General features: G+C 41.9%; 1 protein-coding gene across 22 annotated transcripts in view; it reads right to left on the bottom strand.

The window, feature by feature from the left end:
- KREMEN1 (kringle containing transmembrane protein 1) overlaps nucleotides 1-15,675 on the bottom strand; it is a 146,067-nt gene that overhangs the window by 67,772 nt on the left and 62,620 nt on the right. The window contains exons 15-17 of one of the 22 annotated variants that reach the window (XM_073312975.1): nucleotides 11,620-11,716; nucleotides 3,398-3,533; nucleotides 2,941-3,029 (exon numbers count right to left, since the gene is read on the bottom strand). The exons of 18 other annotated variants lie outside the window; for them this stretch is intronic. In XM_073312975.1, the coding sequence (XP_073169076.1) occupies nucleotides 3,437-3,533; nucleotides 11,620-11,716 (194 nt within the window). In that variant the 3' untranslated portion in view covers nucleotides 2,941-3,029; nucleotides 3,398-3,436. Of the gene's footprint in view, nucleotides 1-1,961; nucleotides 3,030-3,397; nucleotides 3,534-11,619; nucleotides 11,717-12,987; nucleotides 13,123-15,675 lie in introns of those variants that run through there. 3 more of the 22 variants (XM_073312979.1, XM_073312980.1, XM_073312982.1) reach the window with 3 other exon arrangements.

The raw sequence follows: 15,675 nt of genomic DNA on the forward strand, positions 1-15,675 counted from the left end.
GATGTCGGACCCCAAATCTGATCCTGAAGACGAGGGAGAGCTGGATGACTGAGGTGACTATGGTGGTAACGATCCACCCAGCGCCAGGGACCGGTGCCACGGGGACATCTCTGGTGAGGTAATAAACAGAGTCTTTCCCCTAGAGGCCAGTCTTGAGGTTGGCCTGAAAGTAGTGGGTTTGGTGCCGCTAGGCGGCGCAGGTGGTGCCGCTTCAGGCGCCTTAGCAGGGCTCGGTACTGGCAGAGTCATCAAGTCTTTAGCAGAAGCATACACCTCCTGGGTTGATGGTACTGCAAAGTCATCCATCTAGTGCCAGGCGAGGGGTAGCACCTCACCTCTGGGCATTTGTGGCTCTGGTGGTAATGCCGGAGGCTGCCGTGGTGCCAGCGAGGGAGAGCGGCTCTGCATGGGTCTCTCTCTATCCCTATCCTCCCGTTTGTCCGTTCTTGGTGCCAGGGAACTGGTCTTCTCCTGATATCCTATGTGCCTCTTCTTTGGCACCGGTGAGGAAGAGCGGTGCTGTGAGCTCTTAGAGGCGGGTGGTGGGCTCTGGACAGATGTGGACGTATTCGGTGCCAAGTCAGATCTCAACTCCAAGGCAGGCCTCAGTGCTGCCTCCATGAGGAGGACTTTTAGTCTTGCTGTCCGATCCTTTGGCATCCACAGTTTAAAATCACGGCAGATCTCGCATCGATCTTTCCTGTGCCCCTCACCCAAACACTTAAGACAACTCAAGTGCAGGTCACTGGTTGGCATAGGCTTTGCACAGGAAGAGCACTGCTTAAACCACAGTAACTGAGGCATGCCACAGTACCGGGGAGAGACGGACTCACTCTCCAGACACAGAGAGAAGTCCTAGCTACTACTCTAAACTATCTACACTTAACACACTATACTAACTAATAAAACTATTTACAGAATTCTCAATTAGGAAACCACTAACACACTTTGCCAAGGCAAAGGTGGGGAAGCTCCAACAGCTGCCATGGGTGATAAGAAGGAACTGAGGAGTAGAGGCTCGGTGGGGCCCCTTATACCAGCACTATGAGCGTGCAACACTTCCAGTGGCTTGAGGGTGTCTTCATTACCCAGCCCTTCAGCTGCACTTCCTTTCCTCTGGCTCCCTTTTCCTTTCCCCGGCCTGACTGGAGTGAGCTCTTTTACAGTATCAGAGGGGCCTTAATTAGAGTCAGGTGTTCACATTAGCTTAATGGCCTCACCTGACCCTTTGCAGGCTAATTGGAGTCATGTGTCCATCCTAGCCTGGAGCAGCCCCCGCTCTGGTCAGTCAGGGAACAGAAAACTGCTTATCCAGTGGCCAGTATATCTGCCTTCTACTATTCTGCTGTACCCAAATGGCCTGGGTCTATCACAATACATACATGTGTGTGTATATATATATATATATATATATATATACACACACACACACACACACACACACACACACACACACACACAATTTTGGGCTGTATTTGTAAAGGCATGAGTGTATCTTTTAAAGAGACATCCATTCTCAATTTAAAGACTTAAAGTGATGGAGAATCAGCCACACCTCTAGGTCAACTGTTCATTGCCACATATTTCTAGTCTGAATTTGTCAAGCTTCATTTTCCGGCCACTGGATCGTCTTACCCCTTTGTCGGCTAGTTATTAAATAAGACCAGACTGCACATCTAGCCATAGTGGACTTTTCCAGCTAGAATTTGTCCCACTTTTTTTGTTGTGATTTAATTCATTTTTCATATGTATTATGAAATCATAGATTAAACTATAACTTAGTCTACAGTAAACTATAAACAGTCTGTCTTATTTCACTGGGGCTCCGTTCCCATTATGGTATAAACGGTGTTCCAGCTCAGCTAGAATCACCTCTACACAGTCACCTTTCTGTCTGTAGCAACCCTGGCTTTCTACCCAATATGTGAGGCAAAGATTTTTCTGATTGGAAACTGCAAAGGTTAATGATTATGTCTGATTTATTGAAAGGAATTGCATTTGACAGAATGGACTCTGCACGCTGAGAGGGACTTGTGCAGAGGCACCTGGAGGCTTTTCTTTGAAAAAAAATCTATACATGATAGTAATTCAGAAATCACTTTCTAATGAAGATAATAAGACATACTGGGACACAATTAAATGTCAGTGCAAAGTGGAGTCCTTAACTAATCACAAACATTATCTATTGCAATTATAAAAGACAGAAATTACAATTAAAGGTATTGATTAAGAATCCAGGGAGAAAATGTTCTTGTCGTCATCTTTCAATGTGAGGGGTGAGAGTAGGGTGTCCCATTTCAGTTACAAATACACTGGTGGGGTGGTTCATATGCAAGTGTGCCACAGGAAGGGAAGTCTAAGACAAAGAATTACAATCCTTTTTAAAGAGATCAGTGCTTCATTTCATGTACCATTTAGGGATTATACAAATTGGGACCAGCAAAAGCATCCTGGATAGCCATATTAAGAACTGTAATCCTTTCTAGCTGAATGTTCTTATATAGGCAAATCTTCCTTTACCTTCAGTGGAAGTTTGCAGATATAAAAGAGCTGTACAAGCACAACAGGGACAAACAGTATTTGAATCCATCCATATATGTCTCCCATCAACATACTATCTGATCATCTAATTGTTGGAAGAAGCACTGGCATTAGGGGAGAGTAAAAAGCCACGGATTTATTCCTTTAAAACGAAACAGCAGTGACATTATTTTTAAGAACTGAATCTTAAGTGAAGGGAAAGCAACATACTGCTTCACCTAGATGAGAAAGGGAAACCCAAGACATGAAAGGCTATTTCAGGTTGGACTACTTTTTCATGTTACAATCTTACTGTAAAAAGAGCTTGTGGTTGAAGTTAAAATGATCAAGGAGAAAGGGAGGGATGTTATTGTCCATACAGCATGGTGGCTTGGCTGAGGGTCAGTCTGTAAAGGGAGAGGTATGTCTGAGGGGGCTGCTTCTCTGGTACAATGTGTGAAAACAGGCAGCAAGGACTGCTCTCATTTCTCTCCTATTCCAGTAACAGCCTAAAAGAAGAAGAAAAAAGAAGAATGCATGTGAAAGTCCCCAAATACTAGAAGTTAAACAAGTTTAAGAAAGCAAAGTAACTTTCCGAGAAGGTCCAAGAACAGAATGGCTCTAGCTTTCTTAACCTCATGTTTCTACTTAGAGAAAGATGACTGAAATAGGAAGCCAAACCACAAATTGAGGCCGATGCCTAGAAGCATTATTCCTTGCACCTGACATACAAAAGGCCAAATCTGCACCACTTATTCCTCTCTCTGGCATCTCAGCCAAGATGTAAATGAAGGCAGAAACTGACCATTAGAATACAGCATAAATCTTCCATGGCAAAAGTTATATTCTAGGTTGGTGTGGAGAAAACTATGCTTACTGCAGACAGTTGTCTTTCTGTGCTTCGGTTGTACTCTGATTACAAACTTCCTATCCTCTGAAGCTGCACTAATTCTTGTTCTGATGTAGCTGAAATCCCAGGATTTTGGTTGAGTTTTTGATTCCAATTATTTTGTCTGGAAAAAAGACAAAATAGCAGATGAAACTAATGTTGGAGGCGAGTGTTAAAGAGCCATAAAAAAAAAAAAAGTTAAGCACCTTGGCAACAGAACTGAATTAGATGGAAATGTAACATTCTGTATCAATTTTAGAAGAACTCCTGATGGTGTTTAATTTCAATGCATAGCCCACTGAAGGATAGTCATTCATCCCCGTTACACATTACCAATACTAGAGCTGCGCAAATAATTCACAATAAATAACCTATTCAGGAAATGTAGCTCCCTCTCCATTTGCAAGGAAACTAGATTCTTTATTAGTTTGTTTGTTATTTGCAATTGTTCAGCTTTTATGAAAAAAGGCTTTTCAGTGTATGACAACTTTTTGCATTGAAATTTGTGATTCATCATTTGCTTAGAACTGTGGCATTGGTCTGCAGGTCACATGGTGTTATTTCTGTTCCCTGACTGGATAATCTAAGGCTATTGCTACACTACAAATTACTTCAGTATAATTTACGTCACTCAGGGGTTTAAACAACCCACATTCCTGAGCAACATAAGTTATACCGACCAAAGTGCCAGTGTGGACAGCACTCTGTCGGCAGGAGAGCTTCTCCTGCCTCTCATGGAGGCAGGAGCTATTAAGACGACAGGAGAGCTCTTTCCCATCAGTTTAGAGCACCTTCACCAGAAGCCTCAGAGGCACAACTGCATTAGTGCAGCTGCACCGCTGTAGTGTAGACATAGCCTAAGTTTTAGAAAGCAGAGGAGTGCATGAAAAAATTGCTGAGACTTTGATTCTCTCTGGGAGAGTATAGATTGGGAGATGAGCACCTCATCGGTCAGTGGAGAGAGAGTGTGCACGTGAGCGAGCAGGAGATTAAACAGATTTAGGGAATATTGGGACCATTTAAATACTTTGTTTAAATAAAATCTGAGTCCCTTCCTGTTAAGGGAAAGATATAAAACAGAATTATTGGTTGTCTCAGTTTTGCTAATTCTTGTGATTTTATTGAGAGTTTTATAGATTGAGGCCAGAAGGGACCAATATGATCATGTAGTCTGACTTCGTGTAGAACACAGGCCAGAGAATTTCCCTGAATTACAGTAACTCCTTGCTTAACATTGTAGTTATGTTCCTGAAAAATACTACTTTAAGCTAAACTATGTTAAGCGTATCCAATTTCCCCATAAGAATTAATATAAATGGGGGGAGGGGGGTTAGGTTCCAGGGAAATTGTTTTTGCTAGACAAAAGACTATATTTTTATATACCTGCATGTGTGTCTCTGTGTGTGCATATATATATCTATTGTGTCAGAGCTCCGACCTTGTCCCTGTGGGTCCCACGCTTCCAGGTGGTTCATGCTAGCCTCAGAGGCTCACTGCGAACCTCCACATAGCTCTTCTCTCTCTAGGGCCAGGGCTACAGTCTACTGAGCCCTTTTCATCATAAGCCAGCAAGCAGGTTGGTGAGAGAACTCCCACAGTCTCTGTTGTCCCTATGGGCTTGTTCCAGAACAGTTTAGCCTCCTGTCCTGAGAGGGACCTGTCTTCCCCTCCCCAGAGGTGTTTCTGTAGTGGCGGGTTGGGGGGAACCCGGGCCCATCCTCTACTCTGGGTTCCAGCCCAGGGACCCTCATGGCAGCAGCTGTTGGCAGCCGACCTTTCACTGCCAGAGTTGCTACATTTCCCTGGGCCACTTCCCCACAGCTCTCCCGCTTCTTTCTTAATGCCTTCTTCACCCTTACCTTAGGGCTCCCTTTCCAGAGGCCTGAGGGTGTCTTCACTACCCACTCCTTCAGACACACTTCCTCTTCTCTGGCTCTCTTCAGCCTGACTGGAGTGAGCCCTTTTATACTATCAGAGGGGCCTTAATTAGAGTCAGGTGTTCACATTAGCTTAACAGCCTCACTTGACTCTTTGCAGGTTAATTGGAGTCATGTCCACCTTAGCCTGGAGCAGCCCCTGCTCTGGTCAGTCAGGGAACAGAAAACTGCTTATCCAGTGGTCATCAGTATATCTGCCTTCTACTACTCTGCTGTACCCAACTGGCCTGGGTCTATCACATAATATATACACACAGAGAAACTTTTCTTGTATGTGTGTGTGTGTGTGTATGTATATATACACACACACAGAGACACACACACAGGTATATAAAAAATATAGTCTTTTGTCTGGCAAAAAAAATTTCCCTGGAACCTAACTGCCCCTATTTATATGAATTCTTATGGGGAAATTGGATTCGCTTAACATCGTTTAGCTTAAAGTAGTAGTATATATATATACACACAGACACACACATATACACAGTATAAGTTTTAAACAAACAATTTAATACTGTACACAGCAATGATAATTGTGAAGCTTGGTTGAGGTGGTGAAGTCAGAGTGTGGAAGAGGGTGGGATATTTCCCAGGGAATGCCTTACTGCTAAATGATGAACTAGCCCTTGGCTGAACCCCTAAGGTTTAACACATTGTTGTTAATGTAGCCTCACTCTACAAGGCACCAGGAATGGAGGGAGAGGAGACGGCATGGCAGAGAGAGACAGAGACACACACCCTTTGTGTGGGAGAAAGAGACGTGTGTTGCCCCTTTAAGTACGTTGACCCCCACTCCCCCCACTGCCTTTTAAAGTAGATCAGCAAGTTGAGACAGCAGCTGCTGCCAGCAAGCTCCCTCAGTCCTGAGCCCTGTAGTGTCCCCCACGACACTGTGGAGATGGGTACAGAAGGGGGAGCGGGGGACACCCTGACATTAGCACCACAGCAAGCAGGAGGCTCCCAGGAGCAGCTCCAAGGCAGAGGGCAGGAGCAGCACATGGCAGTGGGGGGAGGGACATCTGAACTGCCCTGCAATTGATAGCTTTCTGGGCGGCTGCTGCACAGGGAACTTAGGGGAGCCATAGGCGCCAACTTCCCCTCTGCCCGGTGGGTGCTCGACCCCCCCTGACCTGGCCTCTTCCCACCCCTGCCCCATCCCCATTCCACCCCTTCCCCTAAGTTCCTGCTCCTGCCCCACCTCTTCTCCGCCTCCTCCCCTGAGTGCACCTCGTCCCTGCTCCTCCCCAGCTGCTCTTTCTGCAAGCAGTGGACAAAGCAGGCGGTTGCCAAACAATGTTATAAGGGAGCATTGCACAACTTTAAATGAGCATGTTCTCTAATTGATCAGCAATGTAACAACAAAACAACATTAACTGGATGACTTTAAGTGAGGAGTTACTGTAATTCCTGTTTGAACAAAAACAGATCTTTTAGAAAAACATTCAAGCTTGATTTAAAAATTTCCAGTGATGGAGAATTCCCCACAGGCCCTTGGTAAATAGTTTTAATGGTTAATTGTCCTCCCTTGAAAAAGTGCTTCTTATTTCCAGTCTGAATTTGACTTCCACTGAGTGGAATTTGTTATACCTTTGTCAGTTAGATTGAAGAGCTCATTATCAAATGTTTGTTCCCATGTAGGTACTTATAAACTGTGATCAAGTAACCCTTAACCTTTTCTTTAAACTGAATAGATTGACTTCCTTGATATACCATTATAAGGCATTTTTCCAATCCTGTAATCATTCTCATGGCTCTTCTCTAAATTCTCTCCAGTTTATCAATATCCTTCTCACTCTCTCTTGCACTCAATGACTGTTCCATTGTGGATAAATACTTAAATAGTCATTGGGCCAGAGAGAGAGACTGACTCTGTAGTCCAGTGGCTAAGCCGCTACCGGGTTAGAAGGCAAACATCTATCTTCCCCCCATTTGTGAATTGCTCTGGGGCTTAAGTAAGAGATAGACATCCAGATTTCTAGAGTAAGGCTACAGCACACATGCTGAGATGCAGAAAAACAGATGCCTAGGGAACCTTTACCTTGAAAAATTGGGCACTATATGAATTTAGACCCCTACTGGGTTAAGCAGAAGTCTGGTGGATCGTAGTGGAGCCAAAACTGGGATTTAGGTGTCTAAATTCAAAATTTTATGGTCTAAATCTGGGATTTAGGCAGTTAAATATCTTTGTGAATCTGGGCCTAAGTTTCAAACCTTTACGGTTATGTAGAAAAGCTTGAAAATGTGAACCCTAACAGCTTAAAAGCTAGAAGACAAATCAAAGAACCAAAATTTATTTTTTTTAATCTCATGATTTGTTAGGTGCTGACTCAATATTTTTGAACAGCTGAAGTTGGCAATATTTCTATTTAAAAGGCTTCACACCCAATTTTCTCTTGTCACATTCACAACAAGCAATGGTATGTACCTGTAAGTGCCTGGTCCTAGCAGAAAACACCAAGGTCAGATCCTTGTCTGTCTTTTATTTAACTATCTCAGTGCCAGAGTTCTGCAGACACTGTGTATTCTATCTCATCTCATGTACAATAGTAAAACATATAACTTGGCATATTTAAAACTGTACTGGAGAATATACTGTAGTTAGCAATCTTTCATGACTCCCCAAGGATAGACTAGATAATTTAATATGGCTTTTCTAGTGCAAATAGCTTTACAGCTACACACACAGGCCCTCACCCTGCCTCAAGCTCCACTAGTGCAGACCTCTAGGACCATGAAGGATCTCATGGACTTCAAATAATCCCAATACTATATTTTTTTCTAAATTCTCTAAAACATTTGTAAAATACAGATTCTTTCAGCAACATGTAGCATATACAGGTCAACAGAATGTATGATGGTGGATGGGACATGAAGGGTTTATTGGCAGTTTTTGGAAGATTGAAGGTATGAACTGTGTAACTTTATCTCATTTTATTAATGTGTTGAACAAAAGCTAACAGAACACTGTGTACTATGGAAATGCCTCTTATCATAGGGTTGGGGGGGGCAGGAATCACAAATTAATTTAAATGCAGGGCTCAGAAACTGCCAGTATGGGCTCTCATGCCATATCTACACTTTGTGATCCCACCATCAGTTTGTCCCACCTCATCAATTCTACTTGCAGACCATGTGCTGATGGTTAGCTGGTGGTTTTCCACCCTCAGCTCCCTACTCAGTCATGGGGATGTGTGAACATCTCCCAGTGCTGTTGTGCTTCCCAGGCCCGGGAGGGGAGAATATATTAATTGTGATGAGTTCTCCCTGTGGGAATCTGTAATGTATATGGACTCTGCCAAATGTGGAGGTGGTGAAGGGGGCTCTCCATGAATTTTCTGTTTGATGCTGTATGTGAGGACATTGTATTAATTGTGGTAAGTATCTAGATTCTATGGGAATCTATATCAATTATGCATGAGGGTTGTGGTATGGGGATTCTGTGTTAATTGTATGAGGCAACATTAAAGAAGTATGTTTTGTAGGAGGAAACATTAAATGGTTTGAGTTCTGGGGAGTACCAGAATTAGCTGATTTTGGGTGACAGAATCAATTGGTTTGTATTTTCAGTGATGGGTAGAGTATTGGTGGTGTCTGGGGCTTCATTGAGTACTACTGCCATATATGTTTTCCCATCTCACTTCTCCATAAATTCAATAATGGTGACTGTCTTTTCAGAAAAGGAGCCATAGAGAATTTTAAGTTTCATTAATATTATTTTTTAGATCTCTCTGCCTGTAAAGCCACATGCCACAGTCAAAATGAATCCATGTGTACAGGGACCAGAAGTCACAGAGACCTCTAATAGTTAGCTAAAATAGCTTTTCAATAAATTAAGTATCCCAACTTTGAACTTTGCTAATGTAACTTTTTTTGGGAAAATTCCATACTTGGTGGAAAAGAAAAAACATTTTGCAGGCTCATATATATATAAGATATTTTAATCTTCTCTGCAGATATATATTACATCTCTCTCTTAAAATGTTATGGAATTTAATAGCAAATGATCACCTTTCTGAAGGACTTTTACATTATCCTATAGGTTTCTATAGCAAGTATATAATTTTCTGTTAAATTCCATAGGATGGTTCAAAGACTATTGTGACACTGGCAGACCAGGTGCCAGCTCAAGCCAAGGCCCCTAGGCTTCATGAATACTAACAAATGCATAGCTGGAAACCAGTCTGACTGACCCGTGTGCTAGCATTGCTAAAATAGATTTAAGTTTGTAAGAATGTGTTTAGATTTGATGAAATGCTTGTAGGATACTGCTTGTATTGATCTCACTTATAACATCTGTATCCCATGGTGTCATAAAGGGAAGGGTAACCACCTTTCTGTATACAGTGCTATAAAATCCCTCCTGGCCAGAGACAAAGTCCTTTTACCTGTAAAGGGTTAAGAAGCTCACATAACCTGGCTGGCACCTGACCCAAAATGACCAATGAGGGGACAAGATACTTTCAAATCTGGAGGGGGGGAAAAGGCTTTGATCTGTCTGCATGATACCTTTGCCGGGAACAGATCAAGGATGCAAGCCCTCCAATTCCTGTAAAGTTAGTAAGTAATCTAGCTAGAAAATGTGTTAGGTTTTCTTTGTTTTGGCTTGTAAAATTCGCTGTGCTGGAGGAAATGTGTATTCCTGTTTTTGTGTCTTTTTGTAATTTAAGGTTTTGCCTAGAGGGATTCTCTCTGTTTTGAATCTGACTGCCTGTAAGATTATCTTCCATTCTGATTTTACAGAGTTGTTCTCTTATCTTTTCTTGTTCTTCTGATAAAGTTCTGTTTTATAAGAATCTGATTGGGTTTTTTGAGTCTTAAAAATCCAAGACTGGCCTGTGTTCATCTTGTTTATTCTCAAGCCTCCCCAGGAAAGGGGGTGTAAGGGCTTGGGGGGATATTTTGGGGAAATAGCAACTCCAAGTGGTCCTTTCCCTGATTGTGGTTAAATCACTTGGTGGTGGCAGCGTTTACCTAATTCTAGGGCAAAGACTTTGTGCCTTGGGGAAGTTTTAACCTAACCTGGTAGAAATACGCTTAGGGGGTCTTTCATGCGGGTCCCCACATCTGGTACAGATGTGGGGAAGGAACCTTGACACATGGTATAAAGTTATATTGACTGTTTGCATTGTAAACCTCTGTAACTGTGTAACTCATCAAACAGGAAAGAAGCATTAATTAATGCAAAGTGATGGTCCTGCACAGAATAAGGCCCACTGAAACCAAATGAGTCATTGTGAAACATCAAAGGACAAAGACTTGGTTGATTACACCCACCTCCAATCCCCCATGAAGAGGAGATGGGTGCAAACACTTGTCCCATCACTTTGAACTCTGGAAGAAGGGAATAAAAATCCCAGACCTGAAGGAACTGTATCACTATACTGCTTGGAATTTGGAGAGGGCAATATTTCCAAGCATAAGCAAGGGATCCCAAAGCTGCTTAGCGCTAAAGGACATAGAAAGCTTGTATATCTCAGTAGCTTCTATCACCTTTTGGAACCTAAGACTGTAACTCATTTGTGTGTTTGTTTACCTGGCTTAACTTTGTAAATAACTCTCATTTCTTCTTCTTAGTTAATAAATCTTTAGTTATAGGATTGGCTACAAGCATAGTCTTTGGTGTGAGGTCTAAGGTGCGATTGACTTGGGGTAAGTGGCTAGTCCTTTGGGACTGGGAGTAACCTGAATATTGTTATGATTTTTGGTGTAAAGGACCATCTATCACAAAGGCAAGTTTGCCTGGATGGCAAGACAGATGGGAGTACCCAAGGGGACTGTCTGGGACTCCACGATTAGGAAACCATAGTGTTTGAGGAGTTCACACTTGTTACTTGGTTGGTGAAAACTTAATATAGAACTCTCAACCAATTTGGGGTTCCCTGCTTCTTGACAGTCTGCCCTTGAGGTTGGCACTCGTGCTTGTGAGCTACTCCAGATAGTTGACAACCCTACAGAGAAAGCTGATTGTTTCCTATTAAATTCTACTAGACTTTTTCATAAGAGATATTAGAAGCATGCCCAAAGTTGATGGATTTGTGACAAGAGAGGAAGAGAAATGGTCAAAGGTGCATGATAAATTATGGAACCTTGTGACAAATTGTTGAACCACCTAAAAAAATGTATCACTTGGGTGTCACCATGTCTGTTTTGAAATGACACTTTTTAGGTATAGAAGACAAAATACCCCAAAGAAATTAAAATATTCTGACTAAAAATCCTTTTCTCTCTCAATTGCTCAGATATCTGTAACAACTTACTAGAATGATTCCTTACCTCTTCTGCTTTCTGCACAGCAGGAAGATTAGAACCACAAGAATTACAAAGCCAAGAATTCCAAAAATACAGGAAAAGAGAACTGCTTGGTTGTTATCTGCAAAAGGGGAAAGAGAAAACCAGTGGAACTGTGACATTTTCCCTTCATGCGAATCCCTGGCCACCAACACCACCCACTCACTAAACTCAACCACCAAAAGTAGACCATAATATTACAACCCTTGGAAAACTAAGCTATTGTGTGCCACAGGCAGAGAATAGAGGGATTGATGTAAACAAATGCCCAAGGCCCCTGCACGGGCAGGGAATTGCTTAAGTGAGATATACCTATATGATCTTGGCAAGCAACTTGTATTTGAACGTGGTCATGAGTGAGATTTCTAGATGTTTGTTAATCTGGTAAAACCCACTGAACTGTCAATCCAATTAACATTAGTGGTTAATGTTTAACTACTATGAACCTACAGAGTTATATATAAACTCACAACCCCCAGAGCTTCAACATACCTTTCAGTTTATCAACAAGAAAAAGAAAGGTGACCACTTCCCAAATAGCATTCTTGCCCTGCACACTGCCCTTACCTTACCTGTGAATTTTTTTTCAGGAGATCAAAACTTTTCAAAGCTAAAATTGATAAATATTTGTAATAGTCTCAAAAGAACCAACAGATATATTGTGGGTTTTGCTGTTCAGTAAAGTTGAAATTGGCTCAAAAGTATATGACAACGAAGTTATTAAAGATTTTGTGCAAAAAAACATGAAAAGTGAGACTTGAAAATACACATCCATTTTCCTAAGCTTTTGATGGGAGATGGAAAAAAGTGACTGTTCTGCTACTTGTATATGTTGAAGTATATGATGTTTGCATTGCCATTTATACACATTTAGATGTACAAACATAATAAAAGTAAAAAAATTTTTTATTCTGAAATTTGATAATGAAGTTAAAGTCCAAAGAAATCAGATGTGAAAATTTTTGAGTTGCGCTTTATTACTTGTTTCTAATCCCAGTAAATATTAACAGCAGTATTACTACAGGGCCTGGGTTGGTCATACCTTTACCAATGTGTAGGGTTTTGGGGGATATGTGAGGAGCCTTTTCCCCTTTGCACAATTTGCAAAAAGGACAGGCAGAAATGCAGTCCCTACACTTGCGGCAGCGATACTCAATTAGATCTACCCGCAGGCCGATATTAGAATTTTATGACCAAAGAGGCAGGCCATCTGCGCAGAACGTTGACAAAATAAAAAAACACAACAAACCTTCAGCTGCCAATAAATAAAGACCTTGATAGAAACACTGATACTTATGTTGCAATCTTTTAACAAAGTTTATAAAACAACATTATTACCTATGCTTCTGGCAATCTCTAACTAGAGAGGTGACATCGATGATCTCTGGCAAGCTTTGTGAAGAGTGGTTTGCAAATGGTTTGGGCAAGGCACAACCACTGGTGAAGATGCTCATCTGTCAGGTGATTGCTGTGTTGTTTTTTTTTATACTGTTCATGGTAGAAAACCCAGATTCACAGAGGTATGTTAATCCGAACATTGTTTCATAGATTCATAGATATTTGTTAAAAGATAGATGGCTAGATTCTGGCTATTCTGAAACTGGCCAGCATATTGAATCCATAAATCACAAAGTCCCACTTCTCAGAATTTTGCCTTTAATATATCTGAACTCTGAAGCCTTACAATTTCTAACTGAAAAGCACCTTCATCAACTGAATCAAGAATGTTCTTTGCTTCAGAAGCAAGATCCATCACCAGAGACGACACACTCATCATGAACAAATAAAAGCAAATCCTTTGGAATTTTAAAATTCTCAAATCATTTTAAATTTTCTATCAGGTTGTTTAGGAATTCTTGCATTGTTTCCATCAAAGTTTCATCTGTAGCAACAAAACGCAATGTGGGAAAGTGCACAATCTTTCCTATTAAGTCTGTCTGAAAGACACTTTTTCAAACAGATTCCCAACTCTACTTGCACGGCCTTGGAGCTGCAAGTTGAGGGAATTCAAGTGACCAGTACTATCGTACAGAAAAGCTACCTGTGATATAAAGGAGACATCATTCACAAATTACAGGAACTTGCAGTCCTTGTTGGTCTTATGGTTTGAAAGAATTTCTATTATTTCTTTACGAAGCGCACAAAACCTTTCTAACACATGCCCCCTACTTAACCAGTGAACATCAATGTGTTGCAACAGATCACTGGATACAGCTGAAAACTCTTGTAAAAGAGCTTTAAAAAGACAATGCTGTAAGCTAAAAATTGAGTTTATGTAGTTCACTAATCTCATCACAATACCCATTTTTTTTTCAAGTCCCCAGACTACTTAGCACACAGGACAGTCTGGTGAATGATGCATGGACTTAATGAAGATTGTATCACTGCCAAACATGAAGCAAAGCCATTCACTTCCACTGTCATGGAGGGACCTTCATCTCTAACAAACAATTTAAATTTCTGTACAAATAAACCTTTTCCCCCCAAAAAAAGTCTTTTACCTTTTTTTACCTTTTCAAAAATTATCTCTCCTGTGGTGTAAGTTTCTAATAGTATTAAGCACAAAATTTCTTCCTTGAAAATTTTACCATCATAAAATCTAACACACAACAATAGCCAGGCAGTGTCATTTAAATTGCTTGATTTGTCCACCGCAAGAGACATGTATTTGGTGTTTTCAAATCAGAAAGCAGTGCTGACAAATAATCCTAGTAAATTACCTCCAATTTTTACACTGCCATGGAATCAGACAAGGGAATTTGCAACAACGTCATCTTTATTTTTATCTCCGGCAAAAAGCTCCTCCAGCATTTCCAATGTGCATTTCTTCACAAACATGGCATCCAGGAAAGGCTTTGAACATCATCAGATTTTTTTTGGCCCAATCCTCCGATTTGTCTAGGTCACTCTGGACCCTATCCCTACTCCCCAGTGTATCTACCTCTCACCCCAGCTTAGCCCTGGTCTACACTACGAGTTTAGGTCGAATTTAGCGTCGTTAGATCGATTTAACCCTGCACCCATCCACACAACAAAGCCATTTTTGTTGACTTAAAGGGCTCTTAAAATCAATTTCTGTACTCCTTCCCAATGAGGGGATTAGCGCTGAAATTGACATTGCCGGGTCGAATTTGGGGTAGTGTGGACGCAATTTGATGGTATTGGCCTCCGGGAGCTATCCCAGAGTGCTCCATTGTGACTGCTCTGGACAGCACTTTCAACTCAGATGCACTAGCCAGGTACACAGGAAAAGCACTGGGAACTTTTTAATTTCATTTCCTGTTTGGCCAGCATGGTGACCTCATCAGCAGAGGTGACTATGCAGAGCTCATCAGCACAGGTGATCATCGCAGTCCCTGAATCCCAAAAGAGCTCCAGCATGGACTGAATGGGAGGTACTGGATCTGATCGCTGTATGGGGAGACGAATCCGTGCTATCAGAACTCCATTCCAAAAGACGAAATGCCAATATATTGAAAAAAGCTCCAAAGGCATGATGGACAGAGCCTATAACAGGACCTGCAGCAGTGCTGCATGAAAATTAAGGAGCTCAGGCAAGCCTACCAAAAAACCAAAGAGGCAAATGGCCGCTCCGGGTCAAAGCCCCAGACATGCCGCTTCTATGATGAGCTGCATACAATTCTAGGGGGTGCCCCTACCACTAATCCACCCGTCTGTGGACACCTGCAAGGGGGGAGTCTCATGCAACAGGGATGAGGATTTTGGGGACGACGAAGATGATGAGGAGGAGGAGGAGGAGGATAGCACACAACAGGCAAGTGGAGAAACCGTTCTCCCTGACAGCCAGGAACTGTTTATGACCCTGAAGCCAATACCCTTCCAACCCTCCCAAGGCGGGCTCCCGGACCATGAAGCTGGAGAAGTCACCTCTGGTGAGTGTACCTTTGTATATATAATACATGGTTTAAAAGCAAGCGTGTTTAATGATTAATTTGCCCTGAAGACTTGGGATGCATTCACGGCCAGTACAGCTACTGGAAAAGTCTGTTAACATGTCTGGAAAATCCTCCAAGGACATTA

Source organism: Lepidochelys kempii, chromosome 15, assembly GCF_965140265.1.
Source record: "Lepidochelys kempii isolate rLepKem1 chromosome 15, rLepKem1.hap2, whole genome shotgun sequence".
In the NCBI taxonomy this organism is placed as follows: Eukaryota; Metazoa; Chordata; order Testudines; family Cheloniidae; genus Lepidochelys; species Lepidochelys kempii.